Source organism: Electrona antarctica (genome assembly GCF_951216825.1).
Source record: "Electrona antarctica genome assembly, chromosome: 24".
NCBI classification, from domain to species: Eukaryota; Metazoa; Chordata; class Actinopteri; order Myctophiformes; family Myctophidae; genus Electrona; species Electrona antarctica.
The window spans coordinates 19,074,373-19,092,213 of record NC_136803.1 but is presented as its reverse complement, the minus strand read 5'-3'; the positions used below and the strand labels follow the sequence as shown (position 1 = coordinate 19,092,213).

The 17,841-nt window shown below is 43.3% G+C and overlaps 1 protein-coding gene across 1 annotated transcript in view; it reads right to left on the bottom strand.

Moving 5' to 3' along the window:
• eif5b (eukaryotic translation initiation factor 5B) overlaps positions 1-15,139 on the bottom strand; it is a 29,662-nt gene extending 14,523 nt beyond the window's left edge. Inside the window, exons 1-10 of the mRNA XM_079495586.1 lie at positions 15,003-15,139; positions 8,976-9,095; positions 6,253-6,310; positions 5,427-5,564; positions 4,232-4,537; positions 3,228-3,522; positions 2,185-2,321; positions 1,217-1,294; positions 969-1,119; positions 444-539 (exon numbers count right to left, since the gene is read on the bottom strand). Coding sequence (XP_079351712.1) covers positions 444-539; positions 969-1,119; positions 1,217-1,294; positions 2,185-2,321; positions 3,228-3,522; positions 4,232-4,537; positions 5,427-5,564; positions 6,253-6,310; positions 8,976-9,095; positions 15,003-15,037 — 1,414 coding nt within the window. The 5' untranslated portion in view covers positions 15,038-15,139. The remainder of the gene's footprint in view (positions 1-443; positions 540-968; positions 1,120-1,216; positions 1,295-2,184; positions 2,322-3,227; positions 3,523-4,231; positions 4,538-5,426; positions 5,565-6,252; positions 6,311-8,975; positions 9,096-15,002) is intronic.
• Between the last annotated feature and the right edge of the window lie 2,702 nt (positions 15,140-17,841).

Sequence of the window (17,841 nt, the reverse complement as noted above, 5' to 3'; positions counted from 1 at the left end):
CTTCTAGTCATTTTTACTAGTTAACTAGTTGCCTAGTTTACTAGTCGACTAGTTGTTTAACTACCTATTTTTTTTTTTTTGGAAATAAATATTTGTACATTTAAAAACTGTGTACATTGGTGACTATAACTATAATCTACCTGATCTGGAGGCATACAGAAACCGGGATTTTCTTTTTTTTTTTTTTCAACTAGTCAACTAGTACCAACCAGGTCGACTAGTGGATTTACTAGTCGACTAGTCGCTTAATGCCCTAACGCGAACCAGTGTACATTAGGTCAGACTTCGGATGCTCTATAGCCAAATTAACCATTGCAGAGGAGCTTTAAAAGGTTGCTCTAGGATCAATGCACTGGTTCAACTTAAAACTGCCAGAGTGGGACGGGTGGGGCTTTAAGGAATGACAAATACGAATGACATGACCACCATGGGTCATCGTGTACCTTCAGGCGTGTGTGGCGCGATCACCTTCTTCTTCTTCTTGTCTCCATAGACTGGCTTCTTCTTTGGCATAGAGTCCTTGGATGGCACTTCAATACCTGGACAGGACGGATATGGTTAGGATTTAAGTGGGAACCCCTTTTGGTGTTTTAAGCATTATGTTATGCTTTAGCTGTTGGAAAATAGCAGATCTACAAGCTCATAGCGCGGCACCGAGTGCCTCGCTACGAGCTTGTAGTTCTGCTATTTTTGAAAAATCGTGAAAATGCAGCACAAATCTTTGAATATATATTCTTTCAGAGCGAACATTTTTAACTCAAATCTTTCCTTCTGAGGGGTTCCTGGAATAACATATTTTCAGATGGGGGTCGGAGGCCAATTACATATCATTTTTTGGGGTCCTTGACATGAAATATGGAGCACCACTGATACAGAAACATGAGGTATTTCAGAAAACTGTCAGGAATTAGAAGACATTTGTAGAATTGTCCTCAGGTCTAAATGGGTTTAAGTGTGAAAAGTGGTACCCTGGGCCTGCAGTATTTTGAGCGTAGCCTCGGCTCTGGCCCGGGCCTCTTTCTGGGCCTTGGTGAGGAGCTTTCCTTCTTTCTTCAGTCTCTCCTTCCTCTCCTTCTCCTTCAGTTTCTTCTTCTCCTTCCTCTCCTGCTCCACACGCTCCTGAGATTGGGGGGAGGGGGTCAAAGAGGTCGTGGTCATAATAATAAACAACACAAAACGCACCCAGAACAGCACAGGTGTGTGTGTGTGTGTGTACCTGCTCCAGCCTCTGTTGCTCCAGTTCTTCCGATCTCCTCTGTCTCTCCTCCTCCTCTCTCTTGGCTCGCTCCTCCTCCTGCAAAGCGTAAACCACACACGTCACCAGTCAGTGTGAGAACAGAACATCTCCAGGAGCACCAGTCGTACTCCACGGGAGCTCTACAGATCACGTTCAACCCAGATTTGGCAAAAAAAAAAAAAAGAAATTAAATTTGTTCTACCGCTATGCCACCAAAACATGGAATGCCCTACCAACAGTCACAAAGAAGTGTGAATCCTTTTCCTTTCGGTGAAGAGGTGACCACCGAAAACATGACGTCACGATCACACAACACATCTCTCCGTTTTTACTAACCACCGTTTTGGTGGTCACCTCTTCACCGAAAACTGGACTATGAATAGGCCTTAATAAGAACTCTATGTCCCATGATGCATCACCTCTTTCATATGCGCCAGAGCTTCCTGGCTCCCTGTATGTTTCAGGATCAAGTTTAAGATTTTATTGTTTGTTTTTAAATCTCTTCATGGGCTAGCACCTCCGTATATCCCAGAAAGGACATTGAGATCGGCAGACAAGCTCCTGCTAGAGGTTCCGAAGTCCAAGCTGAGACTTGGGGGAGATCGTGCCTTTTCTGTGGCTGCCCCTAAACTCTGGAATGAACTCCCCCTCTCTGTAAAACTGCCCCCCTCTATCTCTATTTAAATCCTGTTTTAAAACACTTTTTTATTCCCAAGCTTTTAACCCAGAGTGAGTTATTTTTTGTATTACTGTTTTTTTCCCCACCTTGTTGTGTATTTGTAACTCTATACTTTTATCTTTGACTTATGCGATTTTGTGCACTTTTATTTGTGTTTTTGTTATGTTATGTTATGTAAAGCACTTTGGTCAACTCTTTGGATTGGATTCCTGCATGGCCTTCACTGTGGCTTTATTTTATAAGAACTCTATATCCCATGATGCATCACCTCTTTCATCACAGCCAGAGCCTCCTGCATGGCCTTCACTGTGGCTTTGCTGGGACCTTTCTTCTTCTCCTTCTCCGGCTCCTTCTCCCCTTTCTTCTTCTTCTTGTCTTTCTTCTTTTTATCTGACTCAGCCTCCTCTGGAGGACCAACATCAGCACAACATGATGAGACAAACAGACGGACACACACACATTTATCATTAGCTAAAACGAAATAAATATGCAACGATACCCATAACTTGCGTATCCGTCGATACAGAGTACCGATACGATACCAGTGTGTAATTTAAAATCACACCCGTGTGAAGTGAGTGGTGCAACTCTGTAAGGGAGTGGTTGCACCACTAGGATGGTGGTTCTCAAAGTGGGATCCAGAGACTCTGTGGGTTGCTTAATTCCTTTTCTGACATTTACAAACATATTCGGACCCCTAGGCTAGGGTACGGCAGGTGCCAACTACGTACATGTTCGTACCCCCCCATATACATATCTATGAAAGCGGCGACCGTCAATTTACGTTTCTGATGAGAGGTAAGGCGTATGCACTAATGCCAACGATCACTGCTCACAACAACAGCCCCACCTCCCTGATTACCCGGAAATGAAACGGAGGCTTTACAAAACTACTGCAAGTAGTACCAAGTAAATCTCCTTAGTTTTCTTCTCTGTATTAAATCATACATAAGCGGCAGCCTGGCATTTTGGAGGATATGAAATGTCTTACATTTACATCACTGTGTCAGTTTTAACACATGTATATGTTATTTATTACGCAATACGTTTTTTTTCCCCAGACATGGATGATCCCATAGCCCAGGTGGAGACAAAAACATTATCGATCAATTAACCTCGCGTCACCAGGCTTTCCACCTCGGAGGAAAGCCCGGTCCGTGTTACTAAATCGCTGTGTGATCCGGTCGGGAGCGGATGGTAACTTACGTCATGTTGTAGTCACTGATTTGTACAAATCAGTGACTACAACATGACGTAAGTTACCATCCTTACTATCGACTAATAAACAGGTCTCGAAAAGTCCCCACCCACCTTCTCCCATTGGCTCGTCCTGTTCTTCCGCCACGGGAGCGTCGGCAGCCTCGGTGTCGTCAGCAGCAGCAGCAGCAGGAGCAGCAGCAGGCGGAGGAGGAGGAGCGGGCTCTGCCTTCTTCACCTCCTTCTTCACCTCCTCCTCCTTCTTCACCTCCTTCTCCTTCACCTCCTTCTCCTTGTCCTCCCTCTGTTTCTTCTTCAGCCTGTCTTCATCTTTCTTCTTCTTGTCCCTCTCTTTCTTCTCGGCTTTCTTCTGGGCGGCCGACTTCATCTTAGGGGCTCCTCCTCCCTCCTACAGTAGCAGAAAGAATAGTAGAAAGAATATATTCAAAGATGTGTGCCACATTTTCCAAAAATAGCAGATCTACAAGCTCGTAGTGCGGCACTCGGTGGCGCGCTATGGGCTTGTAGATATGCACTTTTTCAATAGTAAAGTATAACATAATGCTTAAAACACCAAAAGGGGTTCCCGTCCTGAATGAGCTAAATAGCTCTACATTGTGATAGTAATCATGACTATGTGCAGACCACGGCCATTGGAGTTCGGAAACACTCGTTTTCAGTTAAGTAACATCCTGCGCTGCCTCCTGCATTATGTTCAAATTCAAAACAGGTGGTTACGAAGGGCTGTTGAGTGATACCCAACGAGCACTTCCAAACACAAACAACAATCACCTGCAAAGCATTTCTAGACAGAAAGTAGCTCATAACATCAGGCTAATTCAAGCTTTTCGTACAGTCTGCAATATGTTGGTGAGTTTGAAGTCACGTTAATACAATCAGATAGGACTTTTCTGTTTGGATGTATGAGCTGTCAATGGCAAGTTTCCCAAACAGTGGGTAGGAACCCATTTGTTGGCCATGGACCAATTTTCGGTCAGGATACAAATTGCGGAGAGAACTCATACAGGATAAATACGTTAAATTATAAGTGATGACACAATTGAAACTGGAAAACTCTAAAAATCGAAGCAGATGATTGGGTGAAATGTGGGGTCTACCTCCTCTTCCTCATCCTCGTCGCTCTCGGCAGCCTTGCTCTTCTTCTTGTTCTTCTTGTCTTTAACGAGCAACTCTTCCTCGTCGGAGAAGTCCTCCTCCTCCATCGGCGCCGGCGGCACCACAGCGGCGGTCGCCGCCGGCGGTTTCCTGCTGTCCGCTACTTCCTGCTCCTCTCCTTCGTCCGACGAGGCCGCCGCCCCTCTGCCCTTTCCCTTCTTGGCCCCGCCCCCCTTGGCCTTCTGATGAGGACGAGGCGCCTCCTCCTCCTCGGAGTCAGAGCCAATAGGAGCAGGAGGAGGAGGAGCCTGAGAGAGAGGACGGGAGGAGACAAGGAAATTACATTAGACTTTAGAGCCAGTGTTGATTTCGTCGACTAATACTATGACGAAAAATGTCGTCGACTACCTTTTTTCACTGACAAAACTAAATGGAAAACTAAATGAAAAGACTAAAACTAAGACTAAATATATGGACAATTTCGTCAACAAATAAAAACTAGACTAAAATGTTAGGAAGGGACTAGTGGACAAGAGATCCAGTATAAGTCATTTTACATTTGGTTGCGTGCTGAAAATAGCAGATCTACAAGCTGTGACGCGTTGTGAGCTTGTAGATCGGCTATTTTCAGCAAGTGTAAAATCAGTCATTACTACGGAATCAAGGCCCGCCAAAATTTTAGTCCACTAAATCAACTGTAGATTTAGTCGACTAAAACTAGACCAACACTAAAACATTCCAGGTGAATAAAATGTGACTAAAACTAAATGAAAACTATTCAAGAGACTATGACTAAAACTACAATAGAAATTGTAACGGTGAAATCGGTGAGCTGCCGAAATTACATGTATGTGACCATCTTGTGGACTTCACATTATCTTACATGAAGGTCTTTAAATACATGGCCTAAATACAGCTAAGGTTGATCTCTGCTTATAAACAAACGGGCTTTACGGGAGTTACGTTCGGACACTGATGACATTATGTGATTGTCTACACGATTGTCACACATTTCAGCAGGTCACCAATTTCACTGTAACACCACCATGCTGGAGACAAGTGACTGAGTGGGAGTGAGCGAGTGGCCGAGATTTTATGTATTGGAATTCACCATGAAATGGTACTACTGAAAAACTGACAGACAGATCTTTGTGTGGTCTTCTTCAGACAGACAGGCAGGCAGACAGACAGACAGACCTTCTTGTTGTCAGCCTGAGTCTCATCTTCATCACCCTCCTCATCCTCCTGGCTGACTCCTTTCTTCCCCTTCCTGGTTTTCTTCTTCTCTTGTTTTGTAGGCTCCACCCTGCTCTCCACTTCTTCTGTGGTGTCTTTCTGCTCACACACACACGCACAGTCAACTGTCACGAACACAGCAAACCTAGACGATCTACAAGCTCACAACGCGTTGAATCATGGTGCGTGGTATTGAGCCTGTAAATCGTATATTTTTAGACTTTTCTTTTCTTTTTTAAGCCTTGGAGAATGAACAAAGCGACGATAACGATGTTATGCTAAATCATCTCAATGCTTAAATTGCTGCTAAATCAGACGATGATGACATTAGCTACAGTAATTTAGGGCAGTTATGATGTAATTTGTTTGCCAGCCAAGTCTATGTTTGTTTAGGGCAGTAAATGACAACCTGAGACGGAATTCATAGAAGAAAGAAAGAAGCCAGAATGGAAAATGGAAAGAAACAGTACAACTGTAACCAAAGCTAAATCTACCGGGGCCTTTTTCAATCTACCGGAGCCAAAGATCATGTTCTATTGAAGTGATCAATTGAGTCGATCAAAAACTGACATTATTAAACATTATTGCCTTGAAGTGCATAAAACATTTCTCCGCAAATAGTCAGAATTGATCTTACCTTCATTATTTATATTAAAGTCATACTGTGTCTTTCTTTTGTTAAATTAAACAAACGTTAGTCATTGTCAGATGGTTCACTTTAAGAATCAATTAAAATAAATTGTGCGCGTGTGTGCGTGAGAGTGTGTGTGTGTGTGTGTGTGTGTACCTTTGCGCCGTGTGTTTCCAGAGATAACTCCTCTAACTCCTTTAAGATGTCATCCTCACTGGAAGAGGGGAGGAGAGTTACATTTACAATGTAGGCATTTAGCAGACACTCTTAATCCAGAGCGATTTGTAGTAAGCAAGGACAACACAGGGTAATACATCAAATGCATAGAAATCTAGGATCACAGGAAAACCAAGAACATACAGTATTATCAGTCCAACAGTAGAATATTTAAAGATGGAGTGCCGTGATTCTTTTCCCACCCTAAAACATGATCATCAGGTGTACAGTATTTGTTAAAAAAAATGTTTTTATGTGGGCATGCCCACATAATTCATTAAGTATGCCTGGTTTGCCTGGTGGGTGGTGATGGGTGGTGATCCACCTGAACTCAAGCCGCACCCACAGCTGTTGTTGTGTATGATAAATTGGGAAGGGTTAGGGGAGGGGATGATATTGTGATGTCACTATATCACTGTTTTTTTTTTCATTGGCACGTTTGACTGTCAAGGTTTCAGCCTCCAGACAGAAACCCGAAATACAAAGGGAAGACATCAATGCACATAACAACCACACCAAGGGGTCTAACGAAATACTGTCCCCTCAAACACATGAACAACTGGAACGGCACTCCATCTTTAAAAAAACAAAAATCAATAATTTGTACATTGAAAATTTGAAACCACACACAGACTATAGCAGCGGTTCCCAAACCTTTTTGGCCATGATGCACCCCCTGTACCTCCCGACCTAGCCGATGCACCCCCTGTACCTCCCGACCTAGCCGATGCACCCCCTGTACCTCCCGACCTAGCCGATGCACCCCCAGTTACCTCCCGACCTAGCTGATGCACCCCCTGTACCTCCCGACCTAGCCGATGCACCCCCTGTACCTCCCGACCTAGCCGATGCACCCCCTGTACCTCCCGACCTAGCCGATGCACCCCCTGTACCTCCCGACCTAGCCGATGCACCCCCTGTACCTCCCGACCTAGCTGATGCACCCCCAGTTACCTCCCGACCTAGCTGATGCACCCCCTGTACCTCCCGACCTAGCCGATGCACCCCCTGTACCTCCCGACCTAGCCGATGCACCCCCTGTACCTCCCGACCTAGCCGATGCACCCCCTGTACCTCCCGACCTAGCTGATGCACCCCCAGTTACCTCCCGACCTAGCTGACGCACCCCCTGTTACCTCCCGACCTAGCTGATGCACCCCGTTACCTCCCGACCTAGCTGATGCACCCCGTTACCTCCCGACCTAGCTGACGCACCCAGTTACCTCCCGACCTAGCTGATGCACCCCCTGTACCTCCCCACCTAGCTGATGCACCCCCTGTACCTCCCGACCTAGCTGATGCACCCCCTGTACCTCCCGACCTAGCTGATGCACCCCCTGTTACCTCCCGACCTAGCTGACGCACCCCCTGTTACCTCCCGACCTAGCTGATGCACCCCCCGTACCTCCCGACCTAGCTGATGCACCCCCTGTACCTCCTGACCTAGCTGACGCACCCCCTGTACCTCTCGACCTAGCTGACGCACCCCTGTACCTCCCGACCTAGCTGATGCACCCCCTGTACCTCCCGACCTAGCTGACGCACCGCCCCACATGGAAATATAAATTGCATAAGCTATATAGACATATTTCCTTTTTATCCACATAATATATGAACCTGAATATGGTATAATATATGCAGTATAGGCTATATTCTGCATATACTTGCCATATATTGGCATAATATGTTAACATATTTAAAATGAAACCATAGCACCACCATTAGCTTTCTCATGTCGCGCACCCCCTAGAAGGTGCTCCACAGTTTGGGAACCACTGCACTATAGGATGCTAGGTTAACAATGACCTGGCATCGGTCTACAATCTACATGCCATCTAAATTCAATTTCTAGCCTTTGCATAAGCCTGCAGGGTCTTCAAGGCTAGGGCAAGTTCTACAGCAAGTGCTACAGCAAGTGCTACGGGCTACGTGGAGTCTGAAGAGTATTCAGATTGCGGTGGAAGATGGGGAGTGAGCCTGCAGTTCTAACTACAATGGGATTGGGAAGTTCATTCTACAGTTTGGGAGCCAGAAGGTTGGAAGCGTTGTCCCGGATATTTTAGGCAGCGATGGTTCTGCCAGCTTCCCTGTGTTAGCTGATCGGGAGTGAGCGGGGTTGGGTTGTAGGGCTGGATCAGACTTTGAAGATATGGGGGGTGCCATACCTTTGCTTGCTTGGTAGGCCAACATCAGTGTTTTGTACTCTGTGACTGGGAGCCAATGGAGGGAGCGGAGAAGGGGGGGGGGGGGGACGTGAACATTTTTGGCTGGTTTGAAGACCAAGCATGCTGGGGCATTCGTTCAGGACGGGAACCCCTTTTGGTGTTTTAAGCATTATGTTATACTTTAGCTATTGAAAAATAGCAGATCTACAAGCTCATATCGCGGTACTGAGTGCCGCGCTACGAGCATGTAGATCTGCTATTTTTGAAAGATCGGCGAAATGTGGCGCAAATCTTTGAATGTATATTCTTTCAGAGCGAACGTCTTCGTTTCTGGGGGGTCCCTGGAAGAACACATTTTCAGATGGGGGCCTGCGGATAATCCAGATAATTCTGGGGGTCCTTGACATGAAAAAGGTTGAGCACCACAGACATAGAAACATAGGTTTTTCTGAAAACTGTCATGATTTAGAAGACATTTCAGATGAAGTTTTTACTCACTCAAACTCCTCCTTCTTGGCTCCCTTCTTCTTCTTCTTCCCTTTGGTCTGCTCCTTGGCTGCCCCCGCCCCCTCGATCTCTGCTGCTAACGCGTCAATGTCCACGCCGTCCTCTTTGGCACTGAGAGACACACACACGCAGACACACACACACACACGTTAATTTTGTCAACGAAAACTTGCTTGTCACGCTCTGAAAATAGCCAAACTACAAGCTCATAACTCGTCTATGGCGTGTTGTGAGCTTGTAGATCGGCATGCAGCACACATTAGGGCTGTAAACAACTAGTCGACTATTCAACTAGTCGACTAGTAAATCCACTAGTCGACCTTGTTGGTTTTGTAGGCCTCAAGATCAGGTAGATTCACCAATGTACAGTTTTTCTTTTAAAAAATAAGAAAAAAAAAATAGTCAACTAGTAAAAATGACTAGAAGTGAATGCCCTAGCACACATAATCACGGTTGACTAAATCAACTGCATATTCACCAGTTTTGTCAACTAAAATCTTATCATATTCATTCATGTACAACTAGAACATTTAAAATCACTAAAATATGTCTAAAACTAAATGGAATTGTATTCAAAAGTCCAAAAGAAGAATTTCTGCCAAAATTAACACACACACACACACACACACACACACACAACATGATGCAACACAAACATCTTCACTTAAAAAATTGCTAGAATTAATTAATTTTGCCTAAAAATAACAAAAATTATTTAGATGCAAGTGTAACAGATTTTCTTAATCAAAACATAAAGTTATGACTCAAGACTAGAAATTGTAAAGCAGAAAAAAAAGAATAATGTAAAAATTAACCACACAAATACAATACCACATGCTGTCCAAGTCAGACCATTGCCCACGATACCACTCTTAAAATAGTACAAACAACCAGAGAAAACAATTAAAACAACATGAAAAAGTGAACCGCCGTTTGTTCACCTGAAGCGGCACATCGATGGAGACTCGGTCAAACTCAATACACGCTGCCGGTGAAGTCATTCCCTGCATGCTCTGAACTCTGCCAAACAATGATCTAATTCAACTGGATCCAACTTTAAGTACACTCTATCAAAGCAGCAGAACTTTAACCACACTCTGCTCTACTCAAAGTAGAAGTCAATTGCAGGGTTGAGGTGCACAGAATGAGACGAAGTCTCTCTTCCTCTCAGATCCAGCCTGACCTGAACTTGCACACTAGTTGCATCAGCACAACTTAGAAGAGTGTGGAAGAGTGAGCTCCGTGCACTACTAGCAAATACTGTAGAGCCACACACGCATGCACGCACGCACGCACGCACGCACGCACGCACGCACGCACGCACACACACACACACACACACAGCATGCACGCATCGGCAGTGGTGGAAAAAGTACTTTGTTACAAGTAAAAGTACGGAATTGAAAATGTACTTCAGTAAAAGTACAAAGGTATCAGCATCAAAATGCACTTAAAGTACTAAAAGTAAAAGTACTCATTGTGCAGAATGTGTTCAAAATGTGTACAAAATCTATTGAAAATAGAAGATCTACAGTCAAGCACACAATGCGTCGCAACGCGACACATAGTTTGAGCTTGTAGGTCGGCTATTTTCAAATGGACGAAATGTATAGGGTGGGTAAGAGGTTAATGTATGTTTTCTAATCAAAATTAAAATCTCCAAAATAACTAGTAACTAAAGTTTTCAAATAATTGTAGTGGAGTAAAAGTACAAATGTTGGCTCTGAGATGTAGTGGAGTAGAAGTAAAAGTATTGGAATTGGAAATACTCAATTAGAGTACAAATACCTCAAAATTGTACTTAAGTACAGTACTCAAGTAAAAGTACTTAGTTACTTTCCACCACTTCGCATCGGTCATGTGTCAACTCAGAATTCACTTCACATCTCCATGTGAGAGACACACACACACTAAATCTCCGGACACATGATGCAACTAAACTCTACTGAAGTTAAACTATGAGACAAATGGACAAGAAATTCAGAAACTGTAGCTGACAGAGCGGGATCCCTCGGCCCGCTTTATTTTTCCCCCTCTTACACACTGAATCTCTTCACCAAAAATAGCTACAATCAAAGCTCCCCCAACACATTAGCAACATCATGCATTGTTGTGACCTTACACATCGGATACTTTCACCTCGTCTCTACTCTCTTGAGGTTACATTCAATTTATTCAATCAATCAACTTGTGGTATTCGAACACAATTACCGGTAAAACTCCAAGTTCTTATCCTTGCCAAGACTCCAAGACTTGGTTCTGTGTTGTTGTGGCAAATGATACGCTGCTACGCACCACGACAGATGAACACACCTGACCTTTAAACTCCCATCAAATCAGTATAACGAAGACCTGTTGCATCTGCTGATGCAACTAGTGTGTAACTAAGTTCTTAACTTCTTATTTTAAATTTTTTAATGTATGTTCTACAAACTAAACAAAAGACTTGGTTCTGTGTTGTGGCAAATGACGAGATGAACACCCATCATATCAGTACAACGAAGACCTGATGCATCTGCTGATGCAACTAGTGTGTAACTAAGGTATGTGCAGTCAGTGCACACGCATTTCTCATATACCGTTATACTGTTCTGTACTTGTGGAGACATTTAGGTGAATTTAGGTCCTCACAAGTATAGTAATGTAGCCTCGGCCGGGAGGCAAACCTGGGACCTATAAATCCTATGGCATGTACGTTACCAGTCGGCTAAAAAGCCAGGCCAGATAGGCAAGCAGCAATGCAGCGCCCTGTAGCCTACATTAATACAAGTATACGCACACACACCTTGACAATTTCATATACGGTAGCCTCCAACTGCCTGCCCAGCTCTGATTGATTAAAATTTCTATTTACAGTTTGTAGAATGGGTACAGTTCAAGGAAAGTACAGGTCAATACAAAATCTGCTAAGAGGATAAAACCAGGAAAAAGGCACTAAGACTTGTTTACATAAGGGTCCTCCATTTTCAATTAATCAGAACATTAACGAGACATATAAATACAAATATACACTTCTCTGCAAATAAATAAATCATCATTATACACCGTTAGAAAAAAGGGAAAACGTGTACAGTATAGAAATATAGAGGGGGGGGGGTCACTTTTTTTTTTTACAGGGGACCAGTTTCTAATTGGAGCCACCTGTAAGTGTTCTTTGAGAGTGGTTTTGAAGGAGTCTAGGGATTCACATTTCTTAATGGCTGATGGTAGGGCTTTCCATATTTTAGTGACAGGAGCTAAATTAATTTAACCCCTTTTGGTGTGTTCTTTTCTCTATAATTTTTTATCCCACAATTTTGTAACCCATTTTTCACCCCTGTGTCAATTATCTAATGTGATCCTAATGGAGAGCAACGGACTTGAACTCATGCTTCCTTCATGCCCGAGTGTCCAAGTTGCTCCTTTACACCTGACAGGGGGGAGTTTCCCTGGTTGGACGTAGCGCGTGGAAGGAACACGTTATTCCAACCAGTTCCTTTCCCCTATCAGGCGCCCCGGCTGGCCAGGGGGAGGCAGTTTAGAGACCAGGATTTTTGTGAGGGTACCTACCCTAGGGGACACGGGGAGAACATGCAAACTCCACACAGAAAGGCCCTTTCGCCAACCCCGCCTCGGGTATGGGCACTGATGATGCAGAGGAGGAAACACGCCGCCAGCACCCACAGCGTCCCGAGCGGGAATCGAACCCAGGACCTTCTAGCTGTGAGGCGACAGCACTACCAACTGTGCCACCGTGCCTCCCTTTTGGTGTTTTAAAGCATTATGTTATACTTTAGCTATTGAAAAAAGCAGATCTACAAGCTCATAGCGTGGCACTTGTAGGTCTGCTATTTTTGAAAAATCGTGAAAATGTGCCTCAAATCTTTGAATATATATTATTACAGTGTGAACATTTTAACTCAAATCTTTGCTTCTGGGGGGACCCTGGAACAACATATTTTTAGATGGGTGTCGGTGGCCAATTACACATCATTTTTGGGATCCTTGACATGAAATAGTTTGAGCATCACTGATATACAAACATAGGGTTTTCAGAAAACCGTCAGGATTTTGAAGAAATGTTTTAAATTTCGACGTCAGGCCTAAATGGGTTAACCTTGTGTCTGGTCAAGGACCATTACTTGGGAGCCGCCAAAGGACACCCACAGACTAGACACTCCTACCAACGCAGTGCCAATGTGGTGCCTTCATCTATCTATCAAGCCTATAACCCCAAATCTTGGCCACTCGCTCACTCACACTCGGTCGCTCCGGCATGGCGATGATGGCGTGCGGTGATACGGTGACCTGCCGAAATATGTGACAATCTTGTGGACTTCACATAACTTAAATCGTTATGCGTGGCCTAAAAACAGCTAGGTTGAACTCTTAAACTCTAATAAACAAACCGTAGTGATTTATGTTCACATATAAGTTATGTGGTGTCTACTCTACAACACGATTGTCACAAATTTCAGCAAAGGTCACCAATTTCACTGTAACACGGCCATGCTGGAGTGGCCGAGTATGTGTGTGTGTGAGTGAGTGGGTGGCTGAGATTTTGGGTATTGGAATTTGGTTTTTAACACCGTTTGGCTCCTAGTACACATAATAGATCAATGGGTCAAATCAGTATGAAAACGAGGAGAACCGGAGGGAGAAGTGGGAAAAAGAGTGCATTCCCTTTCAACTTGTCATATACTGGGGTATTTGTTACAAATATATTTGGCACTAACATACTGTATAGGTGACATGATCAAATTCCTCTGCATTTTGTACCATCCTGAACGTCAGGAGCGAGTATGAGTTACCAAATGACCGCAGTGAACCCCATCACACACACACACAGTACAATAGAAATGGATGAGGTTGCATACAGGGCCAGGTTGGGTCAACCCATTCATTCACTCACTCGTTCATTCAGCACTGTGCCTGTCTGTCTGTCAAACTCTAGCGTGTGCAGTTGTGCACGTGTCAGCTGGCATTTCAAACCACACAGATGAATACATAAATTATATAATAACAATTCAGAGTAACGCCACAACGGTGAATAATAATAATAATAATAATAAAATATAGACAGTGCCATTAGGCTGTTTGTTTCCAAGCAGCCACTGAGACTCCGTTTCTTATCTCCAGTTATGGCCAACCAGTCCTACACCTAACATATGTTCAGTTTAACTGTAACACACACACACACACACACACACACACACACACGGTCCTGATATGAAATGCTAAAGCTAGCACGCCATCCTACCTATAGTTAACCACTTATAACCTAGCCTCTTCTAGGCAAAACAACAAGATCCCCTCTACACAAAACAATTGCACATCCTACAAGCTCACAGCGCGTCGGGGCTTGTAGATCTGCTATATTGGGGCATAATGAATGACTGTTCAACGCACCACCACCACCAGAATAATATGAATGCTAGCTGGGTGCATACATTTACTTAACAGCTTCATAACTTTACATTAACATTTATCATTAAATCATGTGTTTTGATTGACGTGATCATTTATTATAAGATGTTATTTATTGCAATGTGTGAGTCACTACTACTACCACATGTCAGGCCCTAGTCAAGCCCCATGGTTGACAGAATGTATTAAAATTAATGTAAAATATAATGGTTTCAATTACATTTTAACAACATGTAATAATATGGTTATAATACCAGTTACTTTTAACTGCTATGGTGTACATTGATGTGGACGTTTGGACCGTTTAAACCTGTATATGCAGTCTAGTAAGTGCCAGTTAGTAAAACTTACACACACGCACTTGTTATGATATTATATATAATATGATATCTTGGAGGGTATTTCGTCACTGACACACACGCACGCAGTCAGAGAAAGAGCACACATATGAAAACTCATGCTGAGTTAGCTTAGCCGTTAGCCACACACACAAACACACACACAGGGCTGCTAGCCTAAACACAGCAGGTTGTTTGAGGCTAACCGGGGTCGGCTTTTGCGCCAATGACGTCACGCAGGAGGTTAATAATGACGTCATGGGTGTTCCAGTACCTGTCGTCGGGGCCTTTCTTCTGTTTCTTGCCCATGGTGGTGTTGTAGTTGTTGAGTTATATATGGTGATTTAAACGGTGTGAACACACACACTCACACACACTTTCATACAGCAGCCAGCCAGCACATATGCTCACAACTGATGGGCCGTGCGCATGCGCCGCGTGACGTCCCGAGCCGGAGGCCCCTCCCGCTCGGGTTGGGGAGCGTCGCCGCTGCGCGTGATGCGACGCATGTTCTCTGCGCAAACTGCACCGCAACTGATTGATTGTTTTTTTATTGATTTATTAGGATTACAGTACATTTCAAGTACAACTTAATACAAAAACTGTTCATTGTGAGTGAACAACACCATAAACTTTCATTACACTTGTTTACAATGGGGCCCACCATTTTCAATTCATCAAACTGATTGATTGTTTGGTCCTCCATTTTCAATTAATTCATCAGCTACAAATACACACTTCCATGAAAAACAGGAAATCATCAATAATACATAAATAAGTAAAAAAAGAAAAAGGGAAAAGAACATGTACAGTAGCCTATGCCAGTATGGGGAAAAGGGGTGGGTGAGGGTTTGATTCATTGATCGATCCATGGTGTGTAAACTATCAAATACATTTACTCAACTACTGTACTTACAGTAAGTACAATTTTGAGGCATTTTTACTTTACTGGAGTATTTCAAATTTTCGGTACTTTTACTATTACTTTACTTCATTAGGCCAGTGCTCAACCCTTTTCAAATCAAAGCCCCACATTTTTATTCACCATTTAACGGACCACCATTTGATGACATTTAGCCTCTCAGACCCCAAACCATTCCATGCATGCTGTATTGTGGTAACAATTCTTCAACTTTTTCTAATATGTAGACTTCTTGTAAATCAAGTAATGCTGATGTTTAACAATAATTTAAATAAAAGTCCATTTGGTTACCAACTCTCCATTTAGCTGGGGACCACCTGGAACCCCCTCAAGGACCACTGGTTGAAAACCACTGCACTAGGCTATCTCAGATCAAGGTAAATAGGCCTATTATAGGCTAATTCTACTCCACGTAGGAAAATATTGTAGTACTTTCACTCTACTACAATTATTTGAAAACTTTAGTTGTACGGTAGTTTACTTTGTAGATTTGTTACCCATTTCGGCTATTTGAAAATAGCCGATGTAAGTAAATTAATAATTAATACACACATATATTATACAATATACATAGGTCTGCTACTTTTGATTGACGCTGATCAAGTCATGCGTTAATTTACCAAAATAAATCACACCCGTGTGAAGTGAGGCACTGTGAGGGTCGCTCTTTATCATTGTACATCATCATGACGTAACCGTAGCAGTTCGAATCCCCGGACCGGCACGTTAAAATTACCACCGCTGAAGTGCCCTTGAGCAAGGCATTGAACCCCTACCATGAAATGTTCTATGAGCAGGGTCTGGCTGTAAACAAGCATCTCGAGCTTAGTCCATTCACCCTGGGTAAACAAAGAACTTTGCTTTGCTTTGCTTAACTTGTCGATTTGCTCGTCCACATATGACATACATTCTACATTCATTGTCAATGGGAATTTAATGTTTGTGTAAGACGAAAATCTACATTAATAGCTTAATATAGGAGGGGCTAGCACCCCTCATAAACACAAGTTAAAATATGTAGATAAAGAGGTTTCTCCCCCTACGTGCAACGATATGTGATGACTGCTCTACTTACATTTGGCCTTTGAATTCGCTCAAATAATTGATTAATGTTCCCAAGAAATGCAGTTTCTAGACACATTTGTGACTGTTTGATACAGAGACAGTCATGCCGGCAAGACTCCAGGCAGTAACTGATATTTTAAATCCAAAATGAGTTAATAGCACAGGCAGACTCTTCACATACCATGAGCATGTCTGAAATAAATTAATGTCAGAGCTGAAATCGACATGTAAATATGAAATGAATGCTTAAACATGTGGTGTAATGTTAGAGTCCACAGAAGTGAACCTTTCAAGCCTGTTTTCTCAACTCGCTGAAAACTCTCCAAAACTGGTGGGTCAAACTGAACAACCAATGTCAATTTGAAGCTATGATTCCCTGCTTTCATGATATGAAAAAAAAAACAATGACTTAGCCTCGGTCAGAAACGGGCACATTTTATTACACACTTTATCACACGCAACGTTACACTTTGTCTTTACACCCGCAGTGACCGCACGACGCGCACGTGCGCGCACACACACACACACACACACACACACACACACACACACACACACACACACACACACACACACACACACACACACACACACACACACACACACACACACACACACACACACACACACACACACACACACACACACACACACAGAACATTTCATGTAAAGTGACAGCAGCTCCTGTTCCCACATTAAACCGATAAGAAACATTGCCAGTGGATGTATTTACTGCTTTCACTCTGTTTTAACCACATTAACCATATAGTGTCCATTATCCTGTATGTCATATAGGTGAACATTTGGCAGAAATAGCCCGTCGACAAGCTCTACACTGTCAGAGTCCTTGAAATAAATAAAGATCACATTCGTGTGAAGTGAGGGGTGCTTTTATCATCATAATATACATCACATTCTGTGCTCAGCCAATAAGCTGAGCACATTCCATGCTCAAACGGACAGACACACATACACACAAAGCTGTGCATAGGAGGGGCTAGCAACCCTAAAAAAAAAGTAACCACAGGTATTGTAATTTTACAGCAGACGTTAAGTCCACATAACCAGCTCTGACAGCGTGATGAAAGCCGGATTCGGGAAACAGTCCCCAATGTGATGGAACCCA